We start from the raw sequence: 18,055 nt of genomic DNA on the forward strand, positions 1-18,055 counted from the left end.
ATTAATTTATCCGAATTTACACTGCTTCATTAAAAAAACGAGACACCGTATTTACACTAGTTTAAGAAAAAATGAGGCACATTTTTTTGGACAGTTTTGGCAACATGACTAAGAGCAAAACACTCAGTAGTTTAAACCATAGTTTGAAACAAAATTGTCACCTGTACCACTACTCACCAGTGTGGACTCTGTCCCTTTCGTTCAAGAAGTGGAGGTCTATACTTTTACGCCGTTTACAAGGTCTTTATATATGTTTTTTTGCGCGTTTTCTGAGTCAGGTGATCATGGGAATGTCTGGAATTTCTTTTAGGTATTTGGTGAAAAAATAACTTTCACCGTTGGAAATGAATTTGTAGTTATAGCCAAATGAGCTGACAATTTATTGTCTATAAAAATAACTATTTCAAATTATTATTATTATTTATGATTATTTTGTACTCCAAATGTATTTTACTTTAAACAGGCATCTGTGGCAAATCTTTTTTAAATGACTGTTCAGTTTTATTCAAACTGTTTTTAAACTCTGTGTCGGACTCTGAAAATGTCTTTCAATGTAAAATGCAGTAGAAATAAAATGTATTATTACTGTTTGAAATGCAATTTGTAGCTCTGGAAATATCTAGTATAGCTGGGTTTAAAAAAAATCGTTTTATAGCCTATAAAACTTTAAATCGATCTCTAAACCACATAAAATATTTGGTTGGAAGACCGTTGTGCCTTTCAAAAGTAATATTTTATTCCACTACAAGATGGCACATGTCTCTAATATACGGTCAATGAGCTATGTCTGAGCATCGTGGTTGAACAAAGAAATCTTTGAAGATTAACTCGATGATCATATCAGTATATTATGTGTTGGATGCTTGTTAGGAAGATGAAGTGTAGGCATACATTGATTGATGGTAATTGATCAAATGTGATTGCAGCGAGGGCTTGTTTTCCATCACATGAGCCTTCATGCTGTGCTGCAGTGAGCTGCACTATTACATTTTGTCTTGGTGGCATCTGTGTGCCATTCAAGTGACCTGAGGTGTGACCCACAGGGGCAGTTGTAACCAAGGTTCCCACGTTCCTTTTCCTCCTTGTTTGCCTCTGGGACAAACCTTACATTATCATTATTGATAAAAGACCGCAACGATCTTTGTCAACTTCAAATCATAAACACCACAAACAGCCTCTAGACCACCTTGAGGCGAGGGCTTGTTTTCTATCACATGATGCTGGATGGATGGATGGATGGATGGATGGATGGATGGATGGATGGATGGATGGATGGATGGATGGATGGATGGATGGATGGATGGATGGATGGATGGATGGATGGATGGTAAGGTAGGCATAGTAAAAAAGGGCAGTAGGTTGGTAGATATATATCCCAGGGGGAAATTACTTACTTACATACATAATGACATACATACGTACATACATATGGAACGAGCAACTGAACTAAAATTTAATGCAAAATTATAATATGTAAGGAAAGTTGTGAAAGAACTTTTACTCAGTTTCTGACTGGTGGTATTCACTGACCTGACCAGTCACTCAGGCTGGTCTGGCCAAGCTAGGGGCTATAAGGATTTAGGCAGGGACTGGGAATTCACCTAATGCATGTGTGACCTGAATACCCTTGACACAAAGTATGAGACCAACCCAGCCAGTCACTCAAGCTGGACTGGCCAAGGGATGACATAGGAACGCTGGCCTGCCTCAAACAGAGGGGCTGCGACATTTGCGCAGGGACTGGGGATTCACCTAATGTATGAGTGACCTGAATGCCCATGGGACTGCAAGAACCAGCTGAACCTGTGCACCCTAGACGCTGTCCGGATCAGCTCAAGCACTATATTACTTATCCTACCATACTTTTTACAAGTCAGTGCTTGGCCTGCAAGTTTGGGTTTTCCCAAGGGCTATGCGGCTGAACCGGCACTCTACCTTTTTTACTCAGTTAGGGAACATTCCAGTTTAGCCCTTGTTTTATGTGTACTCTCCACAGTCAATACAACTTCTTAGTACCATACTGTCATAGTCAGTGAGGTCAGTTATTACCGTATATAAGACGACCCCGATTATCGGACGACCCCCTCTTTTTCAAGACTCAAGTTTGAAAAAAGACTTTTTGATCACCAAATTTAATTTTTATACAGAAAACAATTACATCTGAAACAAATGATTATAGGGAGTTAATATTATAGCTGCTATATTTTGATTGCGCTCCTGTCTTTGACAGAGAGCTAGAATTTCAAATTTTATTAGGTAGTGATCTGACATAACTGTAGTGTATGGCAGTACTGTTATATTTGACTATGCCAATCCTCGGCATAATACCAGATCTAAGGTATTTCCATTCTTATGCGTTAGAGCCTGTATGAAAAGTATGTGAAAGGGTTTTGTTTCTGTTCCCTCACAAAAGAATCGTAAAGAAGAATGAAGAAACGTTACTGGCTGTAAACACATACAATAAGGGCCGAACTGTAGTGTTCCCTAGGTGAGTAAACCGGGTAGACAGGTGGTTTAGCCGCATCACCTTTTGTTTTTTGTTTTTTAAACGAAAGGCCAAGCACTTAAAATTTCAGTGGCAGTCCTTGAGCTATGCCCTGGTTACACAAGCTCAGCTGGTTCTTTCAATCTCTTTGGGCCTTCACATCACTCAAACATTTTAGGTGAATCCCCAGTCCTTGTGCATGTGCAATAGTGCTTGACCTAATCGAGAAAGCACCTCGGTTGCACAGGTTCAGCTAGTTCTTGCAGTCGCCGTGGGCCTTCAGGACACTCATACATGATTAGGTGAATCCCGAGTCCTTGCTCAAATTTTGCAGCCCCTCTATTTGAGGCAAGCCGGCATTCCTATGTCATCCCTTGGCCAGTCCAGCTTGAGTGACTGACTGGGTTAGTCTGACACTGTGAGCAAGGGCTATTTTACCCAATGCTTATAATTAAGCTGAGCCTTCATATAGTATGGTTCCCTCTCTTCCAACCAACAGGAGTAGGTTTTCAATAACAAAACGTCTGTTGTTGAATGATATAGGGATGCAGAGGAAACTTCAATTTATGTGCCAGCATGAGAATAGCGTGAGAACACCACAGCATAATGTAATTAAACATGCATCACACTTTCGATCGCAACTAATTATTTTGACGTGTAGATTGACCAAATACCGGGAATAGTAATAGTAGAAGATAAAGCGGTGTCAATAAAACATCTCGCTGTCCTTTTCTGCCTCAAACATTATTAACGTTACCAGCATTATTTCACATATTTCTCCCATTTGCACTGTTACGTCGAGTTAGCACTTCCCAGTGTGCAGTGTTTTGTCCAGACCAGCTCAACGTTTTTCATGCCATCTCCTACAGCTTCCGGAGAGGCGAGGCAGAGCAGGTGAGGCGTTGCCACAGCGGGTCCTCACGCTGTCCAAATGCACTGTAAAATGTGGAGACTTTCAACTTCCAAGGATTACAGTCATTTAGAAAGTAGAAGACCATCGTCAACTAAATTTTGAAGAAGCTCCAGAAGAGAACTGGTTTGGCTACTGAGGAACTCGGCCTGCCACAGGTGCAGTTCAGGTGGTTCTACACAACAGTCACTGAATCAGTCCAATGAAACATGTGTTGGTATTTCTGGGTCATCACTCTCCTGACTTAGTTCTTATCTCTCAGAGATGACCCATCATGTGGCAACTGTTTAGTTGCCACATGGGCAACCGCTTGGGGACATAATATGTAAATACATTATTTTTCATTGTTTTGCGGACGACACCCAATAAAATATGCTGTTAAAAGTGACAAATCTACAAGATTGGTATAATCGTCGTGGGCGTGCTGAAACCTGTCCCAGCAGTCATCAAATTATATTTGACCAAATTCTCTCCATTCAAAAAGACATTGAGAACATTACCAGAACTGTTTTTTTCACCTTCGCTTTATTACTAAGATCCGTCCGATTCTTTCCAACCGCGATGCAGATATTTTTATACATGCGTTTGTTACATTGCACATTGATTACTGTAATGTTACTGTAATGTAGTGTTAAAGGTTTACAGTTGGTCCAAAACGCTGCCGCTATTTTGCTCACATGGATGAGAAGGTTCAATCTTATTATCCCGATACTAGTTAATCCGCATTGGCTACCAGAACACTAAGATATGACTTCAAGGTTATTTTACTAACCAAGTCTATAATATTGTATGGTTTAGGGCAGGGGTCACCAACCTTTCTTAAACCGAGAGCTACTTCCTGGGTACTGATTAAGGCAAAGGGCTACCAGTTTGACACACACTTCTGAAATAGCCAATTTGCTCAATTTGGCTTTCACTGTGTTATTATTGTCATTTCCAGTTCACATGTAAGTGTGATTTTAACAAGAATAGCAAAAATACAGTCAAACCTTGGTTTTTGACCACAATCCGTTCCAGAAGGCGGTTCGAGAAGCGAATCAGTCAAATTCCGAATCTATTTTTCCCATTACAAATTATGGGAAAATTTTTAATCCGTTTCAAGACAAACAAAAACCCCGCCTTTTTCAAGCATTTTTTCATTTGCGCATATTTGTCCGATCGCGCAACTGCAGCGCACCGCCGAACGCGCAACCGTAGCGCGTCGCCCACCGCGCTGGTCGCATTATTGTGACAGAGCCGTTGCTGAAATTTTGAAAATATTTATAAAGTCCTGATGTACGTTCCAAAATTTAAGTCGACCTAAGTGTGCAGGGAGCTTAATTTTGTCCGATCGCGCAACTGCAGCGCACCACCGAACGCGCAAAAGTAGCGCGTCGCCGACCGCGCAACTGCACCGCGCTGGTCGCATTATTGTGACAGAGCTGTCGCTAAAACTTTGAAAATGTTTTTAAAGTCCTGATGTACTTTCCAAATTTAAGTGGACCTCAGTGCGCAGGGAGCTTAGTTTGGGCCGATCGCGCAACCGCAGCGCGCCGGGCGCTCACTGTCGCAATGCTTTAAGAGCGTCTTTCTGTTTTAGGACGGCTTTACTGCTCCCACTTGCTTTCTTTGGAGGCATGATTAGGAGTTAATACAATCCTCAAAGTAACGAATATACAATAATAACGGAGTCAGTCGGCATCCGGGCCGCGCGGGCGGGTTTTCTCGGGTCCTCCCGGCTCATCTCGCGAGGTTCGACCTCCGAATTTTTTTCGACAACCGAAGCAAAAAAAATCTCAAATTTTTTGTTCAAATTACGATTTCTCCGAGAACCAGAACGTTCGAAAACCGAGGTTTGACTGTAAGATAACTAAATGCAGCTCACTGACAAGTGCCGCTATTTGAGCTAATTTTAGAACAGTCCTGCGGGCGACCTGGTGACCGCGGGCACCGTGTTGGTGACCCCTGGTTTAGGGCCTTCCTATCTCGGCAACCTAGTTGTATCATATGTTATGTCCCACAGCGTTTGTTTGTAAAATGATGGTCTTTTATTAATCCCAAGGGCCTAAATCAATGGTGTCAAACTCAAGGCCCGCCACATCATTTTAAGACAAATTATGCATCAAATTCGTGTGTCATTAATAGAATTGCAAATTGTCTTCACTTTTAATATCTTTTTTTTTTAAATATTTGACCAGTTTTTACTCGTCTGATTTGAAAACGAGTTATTTGTCAATTTGTTTTGAAGCTTTTACCTTATATAATATGAGGTGCTCATACATTTATTTAGGTGGACAGTCATAATAACGAAAGAAGCTATGACTACAATGCGGCCATCCATCCATCCATCCATCCATCCATCCATCCATCCATCCATCCATCCATCCATCCATCCATCTTCTTCCGCTTATCCGGGGTCGGGTCGCGGGGGCAGCAGCTTTAGGAGGGACTCCCAGACTTCCCTCTCCCCAGCCACAACATCCAGCTCATCCCGGGGGATCCCAAGGCGTTCCCAGGCCAGCTGAGAGACATAGTCTCTCCAGCGCGTCCTGGGTCTCCTACCGGTGGGACATGCCCGGAACACCTCCCCAGGGAGGCGTCCAGGACGCATCCTGATGAGATGCCCGAGCCACCTCATTCGGCTCCTCTCAACGTGGAGGAGTAGTGACTCGACTCCGAGTCTCTCCCGGATGACCGAGCTTCTCACCCTATCTCTAAGAGAGAGCCCGGACATCCTGTGGAGAAAACTCATTTCGGCCGCTTGTATCAAGGATCTCGTTATTTCGGTGACGACCCATAGCTCGTGACCATAGGTGAGGGTAGGAGCGTGAATGGACCGGTAAATTGAGAGCTTTGCCTTTTGGATCAGCACTCTCGTTACCACGACGGACCGGTACAGAGTCCGCATTACTGCCGACGCTGCACCGATCCGCCTGTCGATCTCGCGCTCCATCCTCCCCTCACTCGTGAACAAGACCCCAAGATACTTAAACTCCTCCACTTGGGGCAGGATCTCATCCCCGATCCGGAGAGGGCATTCCACCCTTTTCCGACCGAGGACCATGGACTCAGATTTGGAGGTGCTAACCCTCATCCCGACCGCTTCACACTTGGCTGCGAATCGCTCCAGTGAGAGCTGGAGATCACGGCCTGAAGAAGCCAACAGCACCACGTCGTCTGCAAAAAGCAGAGACGCGATGCTGAAGTCCCTAAACCGGACCCCCTCAACGCCTCGGCTGCGCCTAGAAATTCTGTCCATAACAATTATGAACAGAATGGGTGACAAAGGGCAGCCTTGGCGGAGTCCAACCCTCACTGGGACCGAATCCGACTTACTGACGGAAATGCGGACCAAACTCTGGCATCGGTGATACAGGGACCGAACCGCCCTTATCAGTTGGCTCGGCACCCCGTACTCCCGAAGCACCCTCCACAGAACCTCCGAGGGACACGGTCGAACGCCTTCGCCCAACCAGTCCACAAAACACATGTGGACTGGTTGGGCGAACTCCCATGCACCCTCGAGGATCCTGCCGAGGGTGCAGAGCTGGTCCACTGTTCCACGGCCAGGACGAAAGCCATACTGCTCCTCCTGAATCCGAGGTTCGACCTCCCGATGGACCCTCCTCTCTAGCACCCCTGACTAGACCTTACCAGGGAGGCTGAGGAGTGTGATTCCCCTGTAATTGGAACACACCCTCCGGTCCCCCTTCTTAAAGAGGGGAACCACCACCCCAGTCTGCCAATCCGGAGGCACTGTCCCCGATGTCCACGCAATGTTGTAGAGGTGTGTCAGCCATGACAGCCCCACAACATCCAGAGCCTTTAAGAACTCCGGGCGTATCTCATCCACCCCCGGGGCCTTCCCACCGAGGAGTTTTTTAACTATCTCAGTGACTTCGACCCCAGAGATTGGAGAGTCTGCCTCAGAGTCTCCAGGCCCTGCTTTCACAATGGAAGGCGTGTAGGTGGAATTGAGAAGGTCTTCGAAGTATTCTCCCCACCGACTCACGACGTCCCGAGTCCAGGTCAGCAGCACGCCATCCCCATTGTAAACAGTGTTGACGTTGCACTGCTTTCCCCTCCTGAGACGCCGGATGGTGGACAAGGATTTCCTCGAAGCCGTCCGGAAGTCATTCTCCATGGCCTCGCCAAACTCCTCCCACGCCCGTGTTTTTGCCTCAGCAACCGCCGAAGCCGCATTCCGCTTGGCCATCCGGTACCTGTCAGCTGCCTCCGGAGTCCCGCAGGCCAAAACGGCCCGATAGGACTCCTTCTTCAGCTTGACGGCATCCCTTACCACCAATGTCCACCAGCGGGTTCGGGGATTGCCGCCACGACAGGCACCAACGACCTTACGGCCACAGCTCCGGTCGGTCGCCTCAACAATGGAGGCGCGGAACAAGGTCCACTCGGACTCAAAGTCCCCCGCCTCCCCCGGGACGTGGGAAAAGCTCTGCCGGAGGTGGGAGTTGAAGCTCTTCCTGACAGGGGATTCTGCCAGACGTTCCCAGCAGACCCTCACAGAGCATTTGGGTCTGCCAGGTCGGACCGGCATCCTCCCCACCATCGGAGGCAACCCACCACCAGGTGGTGATCAGTTGACAGCTCCGCCCCTCTCTTCGCCCGAGTGTCCAAAACATGCGGCCGCAAATCCGATGACACGACTACAAAGTCGATCATGGAACTGCGGCCAAGGGTGTCCTGGTGCCAAGTGCACACATGGACACCCTTGTGTTTGAACATGGTGTTCATTATAGAAAATCCGTGTCGAGCACAGAAGTCCAATAATAGAACACCGCTCGGGTTCAGATCGGGGGGGTCGTTCCTCCCAATCACGCCCTTCCAGCTTCGGTCTTATAATGTATTATTTATGGACCGCCTGCACTGTCAAACTGAATATAAAAAGAAATGAAACTTGAACCTGTAATACCTCCTATTACCAAAGGGTGGCAGCACCACCCCTCGCCGCTCATTTCTGCCATGGCGACTGCAAAGAAAATGAGGACAGTTGACATTGAAGAACGTCGCTTTCAAGAGAAATGGGAATTACAATACTTCTTCGCTGAAAATCAAGGCAATTGTGTTTGTCTAATTTCTAAAGAGACGGTTGCCTTGTTTAAGGATTTCAACCTAAAGAGACACTAGTAGACTAAACATGCTGACATATACGACAAGCTAACAGGGAGTAACCGCACTGATAAAGTGAAGCAGCTCCAAGCTGAAATGGCATCACAACAGCGATTCTTCACGCGGGGCTGTGAGTCAAAATTAAATAAAAATTAAATATTACTTCAGATTAAATATTACGAAGTGGCCATGTTAATACTGTTGATGTTATAAACCTGTAGACATGACACAAACTATTACTTTCTGAAAGATATTGTAAATGACAAGAGCAAAACTCACTTGTTTTAAGTTTTAATAATAACAGACAAATTTATAACTCCTGTTTAAAATGTTGATGAGGCAAAAATAATTTTAAACTCATGTAAATGTAAGGTATTTCAAACAGTTTGTTCAATGTTATCTGACTCTTCAGATATGAATGAAAGGCAGAATTTGTGTTTTTAGAGTTGTTCACATCTGCCTGAATGGCTTATATTTGGTTATTTTGTCATTTGAAAAATAAAGACAATTGTGACAATGAAATTTGTTTTATAACAGTGTGTATTTGCATGAAATTTTTGTAGTTAAAAAACGTCTGAAAAAACTATTGGCCCCCGGGCCCCTTCACTTTATTAAATCTGGCCCTCCTTGCAAAAAGTTTGGACAGCCCTGCTTTACATCCTGTTCACCACCTCCTCCAGCTCGTTCCCTCAGTGGAACTATCAGCAGAAATCGCAATAGCTTATTCTCACTTGACGTTAACTCCCTAAAGAAGAAATGAAAACAAGATTCATAATCTCCTCTATACTACTTGACGATTCTTCACATCATTTGCAAAGCTGTCATTGTTCGTTACCTTGGTAGTATGATTCTCTTGTTGTAGTTGCTTGTTTTAACACTCAACTGGCTCAAACTACCGGAGAAAAATGTGTTGTTTATTTTTTACATAGTTGGGCAATACATGCTTTTCTGACCCTAACAAGTCCATCACCTTATTCAGATTGTTTAGAAAAATGACAAATTATCTAGGCCTAAATTTGGACACTTGATTGTGGGTTATGTCGCCTAAAGAATATTAATTACCGTAAGTTTCGGACTATAAATCGCGGTTTTTTTCATAGTTTGGGTGGGGTGGGCGACTAATACAGAGGAGCAACTTATATGTGAATTTTTTCACAAATTTTCAAAATTTAAAAAAATAAAATAAAAGTGAAACCACGATAAACGAACCGCGATGTAGCAAGGGATTACTGTAATTTGAATTTCAAGTGACGTCAGCGCGCGGCGGTTGTTTACATAAAGGACAAAGATTCGATCACGGGATGACGAAGATGACGAAGGGCCCCGCGTACTACCGGCATCATTAGCGGCTTTGTTTGTAAGTGACACGGAGGACGAAGAGTTTGAAGGATTTAATGATTTGGACTGACACAGAAGTTTGAAAAACTATTATGGCTATTACGCACGCCCGGTCCTACTCTACGGAGCTCTCTTTCACCTCCGTGGATGGAAGTCGGGGGCCGTCGCTCGGCCGGGTGGCTGTCCGGGGACGGTGGATGGGGCTCGGACATGGCTTTTACGCACGCCCAGTCCTACTCTACGGAGCTCTCTTTCACCTCCGTGGATGGAAGTCGGGGGCTGGCGCTCGGCCGGGTGGCTGTCCGGGAACGGTGGATGGGGCTCGGACATGGCTTTTACGCACGCCCGGTCCTTCTCTACGGAGCTCTCTTTCACCTCCGTGGCTGGAAGTGCCACCTCTGGGGATGGAAGTCCACGCCGCCACACGCCTGGAAGTCCACGCCGGTTCTTGGGGCCGTGTGACGGTGAATTATTTATGTTATAGTTATTTGATATATTTTATTTCGAGTAGCAACTTGTATATGATTTTATCATTACAGTTCAGTAGTTGTTGGCTCGTTGAACTCTTGTTTTGTTAAATAAAGAGCCTTTACCAAACACGTCTTTCCTTGTACTTTGTTAACGCTACAATATAGTTATATATTGTGTTATATCTGTGGTGGTATGCGAGCACTGCTCGCCACTGGCGGAGTTTGTGATCTCCAGGCTGTTAGGGTCCTGAACTCTCTCCCCCCTTCTGACTGTCTGCTGTGCACTCTTGCTCCGTTTTCCTCCTCTTATTTACTGTGTTATTTGTTTATTTATTATTTATTCATCACTCTTATTGTTCATTGTTTGTGCCTTCTTGTTTTTATTTTGCGTTGTTTTACTTGTATGTTTATCGTGTACTGTGTCTCGTCACCGTGGGATAGGGGAAACGTAATTTCGATTTCTGTGTGTGTCTTGGCATGAAGGAATTGACAATAAAGCTGTCTCTGACTCTGATATACTAGATCTGTGGAATAATGACGAGGCTGACGTCAGGGCGCACGCGCGGCCTTGTTGACAAAGGACGAGGAATTTGATGGATGGATTTAATGATTTGGAGTGACACAGATGGTTTGATAATATTGTTGTTTATATGACAGTTATTTGATACATAGTTTATATATCGTTATATGGGCCTGCGGAATATTTTGAAGTGCAAGCGCCGTCAGCGGCGCGCACCCATTGTTGACAAAGGACGATCGATGGATTTAATAAATTGGAGTGACACAGATGGTTTTATAAACGTGATATTTATATAATAGTTATTTGAATAACTCTGAATGTTACGTATGGCCCGTTCTCAGCTCTTCATTTGTGTTTATGTCACGTTAGCATACCTATTATTTAGCCTGTTGTTGCTCGTTCATGTCTGTTCTTGGTGTTGGATTTTGTCGAATAAATTTCCCCCAAAATGTTTTTTTCACGTTATTGAGCATTTTATGGCTAATGCGACCTATATTCAGGAGCGACTTTTAGTCCGAAAAATACGGTATTAAATTCAGCCTGTTCACCCTCAGTCCACTTTGCTTCAACATCTCGTTCCCTCGTTGGCTCCGGTTAGATTTACCGTTTTGGGCCGAATATAAGAGGATGTTTTTTGCATTGAAATAAGACTGAAAAAGTGGGGGTCGTCTTATATTCGGGGTCTAGACATTATACCCATTTTCACTTTTGCGCAGCGGTAAGTTAAAGGTTGCTGGTATCGACTGAGAATGTTGCTGTGATCGTGTGCGTCTTTGACACAAAGTGAGTATATACATTTCATTGTCACTACTGCCTACGGTCGCGGTTTGCTTCTTGTGCGCGCCGTTTGATTGACAGCTCCGACGCGTTCCTTTAAGTTTGCCGCGCATCGTACGAGTAGCCGTTACGCAGCGGCATGGCGACTAACGGTCGCCAGCAAATGTATTTTATTGTCTCGATCGATGACTTGTGTTTGGTGTGTTGCCGAGAGTATTTCATTTATGGATATTTATTATTATAATTTTTGCCAATAATTCAGTAAAGCAATCAAAACTGAACCACGTCTTCCCTCCTGTATTCTGACCGACACCCGGGGGTGAAAAGAGCATAACCATCCGAGCCAACCCCCTTTACAGTCCTCAGCTTTACAGCCAGCTCAGTGGCCTAGTGGTAGAGTGTCCGCCTTGAGACTGGAAGGTTGTGGGTTCAAACCCTGGCCGGGTCATACCAAAGACTATAAAAATGGGACCCATTGCCTCCCTGCTTGGCACTCAGCATTAAGGGTTGGAATTGGGGGGTTAGATCACCAAATGATTCCCGAGCGCGGTACCGCTGCTGCTCACTGCTCCCCTCTCCCCCAGGGGATGGATCAAAATCACATGGGGATGGGTTAAATGCAGAGGACAAATTTCACCACACCCAGATGTGTGTGTGACGATCATTGGGACTTTAACTTAACTTAACTTTTAACTCAGGCTCCCCAACAATAGCGGTAGCAGTTTGCATTATTTTATTGCAATGTTTTTCCTTATTCAGATTTGTTTCAAGACTACAGTTAGACTTCACTTTGATGGTTAATGCAGTTATTGCAATTGTGTTGTTTTATCACAGTACATTGGTTTACCGTAATTTTCGGACTATAAGTCGTGGTTTTTTTCATAGTTTGGGTGGGGGGGCGACTTATACTCAGGAGCGACTTATATATGTTTTTTTTCACAACTTTTTACTTGATCATTAACACATCACTTACTTACAAGTATAGTTGACCACTTCACATGTTATTTTTAGTATAGTTGATCACTTCACATGCTTTGATATCTTTATCTTGAACATATTCAAAACATGAAAAATAGAGAGAAAAAATCAAATTGGCTGGGTTGGTCTCATACTTTGTGTCAAGGGTATTCAGGTCACACATGCATTAGGTGAATTCCCAGTCCCTGCCTAAATCCTTATAGCCCCTAGCTTGGCCAGACCAGCCTGAGTGACTGGTCAGGTCAGTGAATACCACCAGTCAGAAACTGAGTAAAAGTTCTTTCACAACTTTCCTTACATATTATAATTTTGCATTAAATTTTAGTTCAGTTGCTCGTTCCATATGTATGTACGTATGTATGTCATTATGTATGTAAGTAAGTAATTTCCCCCTGGGATATATATCTACCAACCTACTGCCCTTTTTTACTATGCCTACCTTACCATCCATCCATCCATCCATCCATCCATCCATCCATCCATCCATCCATCCATCCATCCATCCATCCATCCATCCATCCATCCATCCATCCATCCATCCATCCAGCATCATGTGATAGAAAACAAGCCCTCGCCTCAAGGTGGTCTAGAGGCTGTTTGTGGTGTTTATGATTTGAAGTTGACAAAGATCGTTGCGGTCTTTTATCAATAATGATAATGTAAGGTTTGTCCCAGAGGCAAACAAGGAGGAAAAGGAACGTGGGAACCTTGGTTACAACTGCCCCTGTGGGTCACACCTCAGGTCACTTGAATGGCACACAGATGCCACCAAGACAAAATGTAATAGTGCAGCTCACTGCAGCACAGCATGAAGGCTCATGTGATGGAAAACAAGCCCTCGCTGCAATCACATTTGATCAATTACCATCAATCAATGTATGCCTACACTTCATCTTCCTAACAAGCATCCAACACATAATATACTGATATGATCATCGAGTTAATCTTCAAAGATTTCTTTGTTCAACCACGATGCTCAGACATAGCTCATTGACCGTATATTAGAGACATGTGCCATCTTGTAGTGGAATAAAATATTACTTTTGAAAGGCACAACGGTCTTCCAACCAAATATTTTATGTGGTTTAGAGATCGATTTAAAGTTTTATAGGCTATAAAACGATTTTTTTAAACCCAGCTATACTAGATATTTCCAGAGCTACAAATTGCATTTCAAACAGTAATAATACATTTTATTTCTACTGCATTTTACATTGAAAGACATTTTCAGAGTCCGACACAGAGTTTAAAAACAGTTTGAATAAAACTGAACAGTCATTTAAAAAAGATTTGCCACAGATGCCTGTTTAAAGTAAAATACATTTGGAGTACAAAATAATCATAAATAATAATAATAATTTGAAATAGTTATTTTTATAGACAATAAATTGTCAGCTCATTTGGCTATAACTACAAATTCATTTCCAACGGTGAAAGTTATTTTTTCACCAAATACCTAAAAGAAATTCCAGACATTCCCATGATCACCTGACTCAGAAAACGCGCAAAAAAACATATATAAAGACCTTGTAAACGGCGTAAAAGTATAGACCTCCACTTCTTGAACGAAAGGGACAGAGTCCACACTGGTGAGTAGTGGTACAGGTGACAATTTTGTTTCAAACTATGGTTTAAACTACTGAGTGTTTTGCTCTTAGTCATGTTGCCAAAACTGTCCAAAAAAATGTGCCTCATTTTTTCTTAAACTAGTGTAAATACGGTGTCTCGTTTTTTTAATGAAGCAGTGTAAATTCGGATAAATTAATATAAACAAATCACTATCTTTAATTCTGTTTGCTCAGTGAAGTATGTCGTGTGGTTTGTTTTCTAGAGCGGTTTACCCAGTTCTAAAGGATATCTACCACAAGTCCTAGCTTCCTGTAGAAATGACACATCCAATGATGATAAAATGGGTAATGTATGAACGTATACTTAATTCAAACGGCAACTGGAGAGCAAAAATTTCATTGCAATGAGTTTTATCTGCCCCTCTGTCTCCACTGAACGGGAGCAAGCCGTCTCCTGTTTCCAGCTTATGTAATTGCCCATTGAAACAGTGTGAGATTTAACCTGGTCCACTGTGTCTAATGCCTGTTCTCCCACAGTTGGGACTGACACTTGTGCTCCTGCATGCTGGTATGATCTTTTTTAAGAAACGCAACCTTGATCTTCACAATACTGCTTTGTGACATGTCATCTTAATAGATGTAATAAAATGAACATATTTTTGGACTTATTTTCTAGGGGTTCATGTGCATGGCAGCAATGATGGTAAGCAAGCGACTCAATTTTTTTATCCTGCATATGCTTTTTATTTTCTCCAATTTAAGGTATAGCAACCATTGTGCAAGTGAAACCTGCTTAAAGTTATATAAATATCTGTATTCTGTGTAGAGTTGCTTCTTTTTATTTGCCCAAATGTCGTTTGCAGTATAATACTACAATCTTGTCATAAAAATCTAAATTGGTTCCAGTTGAGGAAAAGTCAATACAAATGTTTGACAATTTGATGTCTGATCACTGTGACCTAAAAATATGTGCGATCCTCCAAGTCGTTGATCCAGAATGCTGGACTCCATGGTTTAACCGAGACGACGCCTCTGGTACTGGAGACTATGAAACTCTTTCGGACCTGCAAAAAGAAAATCCAGGGAAGATATGTGAACATCCAATCCGAATGGAGGTTACAACTACATCTGGAGACAGTGTTGATTCAACAGGCGATGTGATTCAAGTGTAAGTACAAGTTGAATTAGCGCTGTTGATAGAGATTGCATCCACATAGCCCTCCAGTGAAAGTGACTAATTTCTGCCGGTTGTCCCAGCAGGTCTGACACAAACACTGGATTTATTTGTGAAAACGCTAACCAGACACACAATGGCAGTTGTGCAGATTACAAAATCCGTTTCATGTGCCCCCTTGAATTCTGCGGACCTGAAGGTAATCCAGTAAATGACAGTTAATTTCAGCCTGCCAGAAGCAGTTTGAGGAAAATTCAATTTTTGTTTTAATAACATTTCTGTGGCACCACGTTTGCGGAATGTGAATTTACTATCAAATTCCACACCCTTTTTTATATATATATATATCAAGGCAGTCATTTTGCAACTTACTGTCCACTGAAAATGACGTCTCCAGTGCTCAATGCTCTGGTAATTGCCAATAACGGCCATCTGAGTATGGTTATTTGGTGTTCAAGTTGATTGGTCACTACCTGAGCGATTTATTTTAGTCAGTAGCAAATGGCAAAATGGCTACAACACCCAAAATGCATCAACATAGGTAGATTTCAGTTAAAAGGGCAAGAGCAAAGACACTTTTTTGGACAAGGCTGTGCGTGTTTACACTCAATTGCATATTTTATTAATCCCCTTCTTTTGGGCTCATTCATTTCAGTGTGCAAGACCCCTTGGTATAATCAAGATTACTCCGGTGAGAGTGGAGATTATGAGATGCTTGATATGATCTCTGCTGCAAACCCAGGTGAAATTTGCGATCTTCCACTTGGCATTGAGGTCCAAACTGTAGATGGAAAGCCTTATACTTCAACAGGGGAGACCATTGCCGTGTAAGTACTAGATCCACTGCACATACATACATTTATGTAGGTAAGTGACATCTTCTTGTCACAATGCATACACAAACTACTACACAATACAAGACATCTGAACTGAAATGGCATTTAAGGCCAATTGACAGTCATCACTGTCACAGTTTGATAGATGTGGCTCCTTTTATTGCTGATTTTCGTTGTACTAAATTCTTTCATCTCTGCAGAATGGATACCGAGACTGGGTTCATCTGTAAAAATGATGACCAGAAGGATGGAGGCTGCTCCGATTATAAAGTTCGTTTCATATGTCCCCTTGATTTCTGCAAAACAAAGGAGTAATCATGTGAAATTAAACAACCCTTGATTTCTGCAAAACAAAGGCGTAATCATGTGAAATAAAAAGTTATTCAAGCAATCAAAAGTTATTCATTCATTTATTCTGTTAAGCCAATTGCGATTTTCACTGCGTGGTTGCAGACAAAACTAAAGCAAAGAGCAAATGAGCAAATGCGTGTACAATTACTAGTTACATATTCACATAAATTACATTTTCATAGTGCATAGTGAAACAAAATGTTCATAAGAAAAAAGACTGTATCCCACAATACCATTACCTTTTCAGAATAATAAAATAACGTAGGTGGGTTTTATTTGCACAAATTCGACAAAATCAAAACGAATCAATATTGATACGAAAGGCAAAGAACACACAGACTTGATCACAGCTGCAATCTTATTAGGCCGACTGATTAAAATGTTGTTTGCTTCAAGTAATAATGATAATGTACGCGGCAGATTGGTGCACTGTTGCACTGGCACATTTAACTCACAGAGCAGAGGTGCAAAGAGTGATTTTGACTCCAGCTTCTTGTGTGAATTTTGCATATTTGCCTTTTGGTTATCTCTAGATACTCCGGTTCCCTCCCACATTCCAAAATCATGCATGATGGGCCAATTTACCACCTTAATATTTTTGTAGGTGTTATTGTGACAGTTTAGGCTTCAGAGTGCACACCACCTAACCCGCCCATGGACCTCCGTGAAAGGCTCCAGCACACCCTTGACCCTCATGAGGACAATATTTTTAGAAGATGAATGGATAAATGATCAATTTGACCCCAAGTCAAATGGGATCAAACTAACAGTGGCATGAATTATTTGATTCTAAATCGTTATGATGAAGTGCATCCATCTTGGGCCAGCAGGGTGGGGCACACCCTGGAGTGGTTTTCATCCAATTGCTGGGAAGACAAACGACAATTCACATGCCAGAAAAATCAAATTGATTTTACAGAATGTCATAAAAGTTAAGCCATTGTTAATACTACTACTACTACTACTACTACTACTACTAATAATAATAATAATAATAATAATGGCGGCTCGGTGGAACACTGGTTAGCTTCACAGTTAGGAGGGTACCGGTTCGATTCCACCTCCGACCCTCCTCGCGATGTGTACATGTTCTACCTGTGCCCGCGTGGGTTTTCTCTGGGCACTTCAATAGTCTCCAGCACACCTGCGATCCCTGTGGGGACAAGCGGTATAGAAAATGGATGGATGGATAATAATTTAACGTCAATGCCTCTTTCACCCTATTGGTTTGCTTTTTCTTTGGCAGCAAGGGCGAGGGCAGAATTCACTAAAGGATTTTGTGTGGCGCTAACGAGTAAACATGGAAAACACAGAGAGCGTATAATTCACAAAGCGCATGCAGATGGTGACAGCTCGGTTAGTCTGTTAATCTGTCTCTGTTTCCACCCCTGTCAGTCAGCTCGGTTAGTCTGTTGGTCTGTGTCTGTTGCCAGTTGCCACCCCTGTCGGTCAGCTCGGTTAATCTGCTAGTTTCCCTCTGCTGCCACCCCTGTAAATCAGCACTGTTAGTTCTGTTAGTCTGTTACTCTGTTGCTCTCG

The 18,055-nt window shown here is 43.0% G+C and overlaps 2 protein-coding genes across 5 annotated transcripts in view; one reads left to right on the plus strand and one right to left on the minus strand.

Moving 5' to 3' along the window:
- Nucleotides 1-14,151, minus strand: part of LOC119132359 (cartilage intermediate layer protein 2-like) — a 67,807-nt gene extending 53,656 nt beyond the window's left edge. The window contains exon 1 of one of the 3 annotated variants that reach the window (XM_037267546.1): nucleotides 14,134-14,150. The gene's annotated coding sequence lies outside the window, so the exon portion shown is untranslated. Of the gene's footprint in view, nucleotides 1-177; nucleotides 222-14,133 lie in introns of those variants that run through there. The other 2 variants (XM_037267544.1, XM_037267543.1) reach the window with 2 other exon arrangements.
- LOC119132360 (cartilage intermediate layer protein 2-like) lies at nucleotides 203-16,556 on the plus strand. 2 transcript variants are annotated; one of them, XM_037267548.1, is made up of 8 exons: nucleotides 203-220; nucleotides 14,450-14,500; nucleotides 14,693-14,723; nucleotides 14,832-14,858; nucleotides 15,140-15,323; nucleotides 15,416-15,528; nucleotides 15,985-16,156; nucleotides 16,366-16,556. In XM_037267548.1, exons 2-8 carry the CDS (start codon nucleotides 14,474-14,476, stop codon nucleotides 16,478-16,480), a joined length of 669 nt encoding a protein of 222 aa, XP_037123443.1. In that variant the 5' UTR covers nucleotides 203-220; nucleotides 14,450-14,473; the 3' UTR covers nucleotides 16,481-16,556. The 2 variants fall into 2 exon arrangements, with proteins under 2 accessions (XP_037123443.1, XP_037123442.1); XM_037267547.1 differs by lacking the exon at nucleotides 203-220 and adding an exon at nucleotides 14,133-14,176 and having other exon boundaries at nucleotides 14,419-14,500.
- The last annotated feature ends 1,499 nt before the right edge of the window (nucleotides 16,557-18,055 follow it).

The sequence above is a fragment of the Syngnathus acus genome, chromosome 13, assembly GCF_901709675.1.
Source record: "Syngnathus acus chromosome 13, fSynAcu1.2, whole genome shotgun sequence".
Lineage (NCBI taxonomy): Eukaryota > Metazoa > Chordata > Actinopteri > Syngnathiformes > Syngnathidae > Syngnathus > Syngnathus acus.

Bases quoted from the DNA above. Each gene is read 5' to 3' on its own strand.
- LOC119132360 (XM_037267548.1), top strand. From the start codon at position 14,474: ATGACACATCCAATGATGATAAAATGG. The intron at 14,501-14,692 runs GTAATGTATGAA...GTTCTCCCACAG, and splicing joins ATCCAATGATGATAAAATGG to TTGGGACTGACACTTGTGCT. The intron at 15,529-15,984 runs GTAATCCAGTAA...CATTCATTTCAG, and splicing joins TGAATTCTGCGGACCTGAAG to TGTGCAAGACCCCTTGGTAT.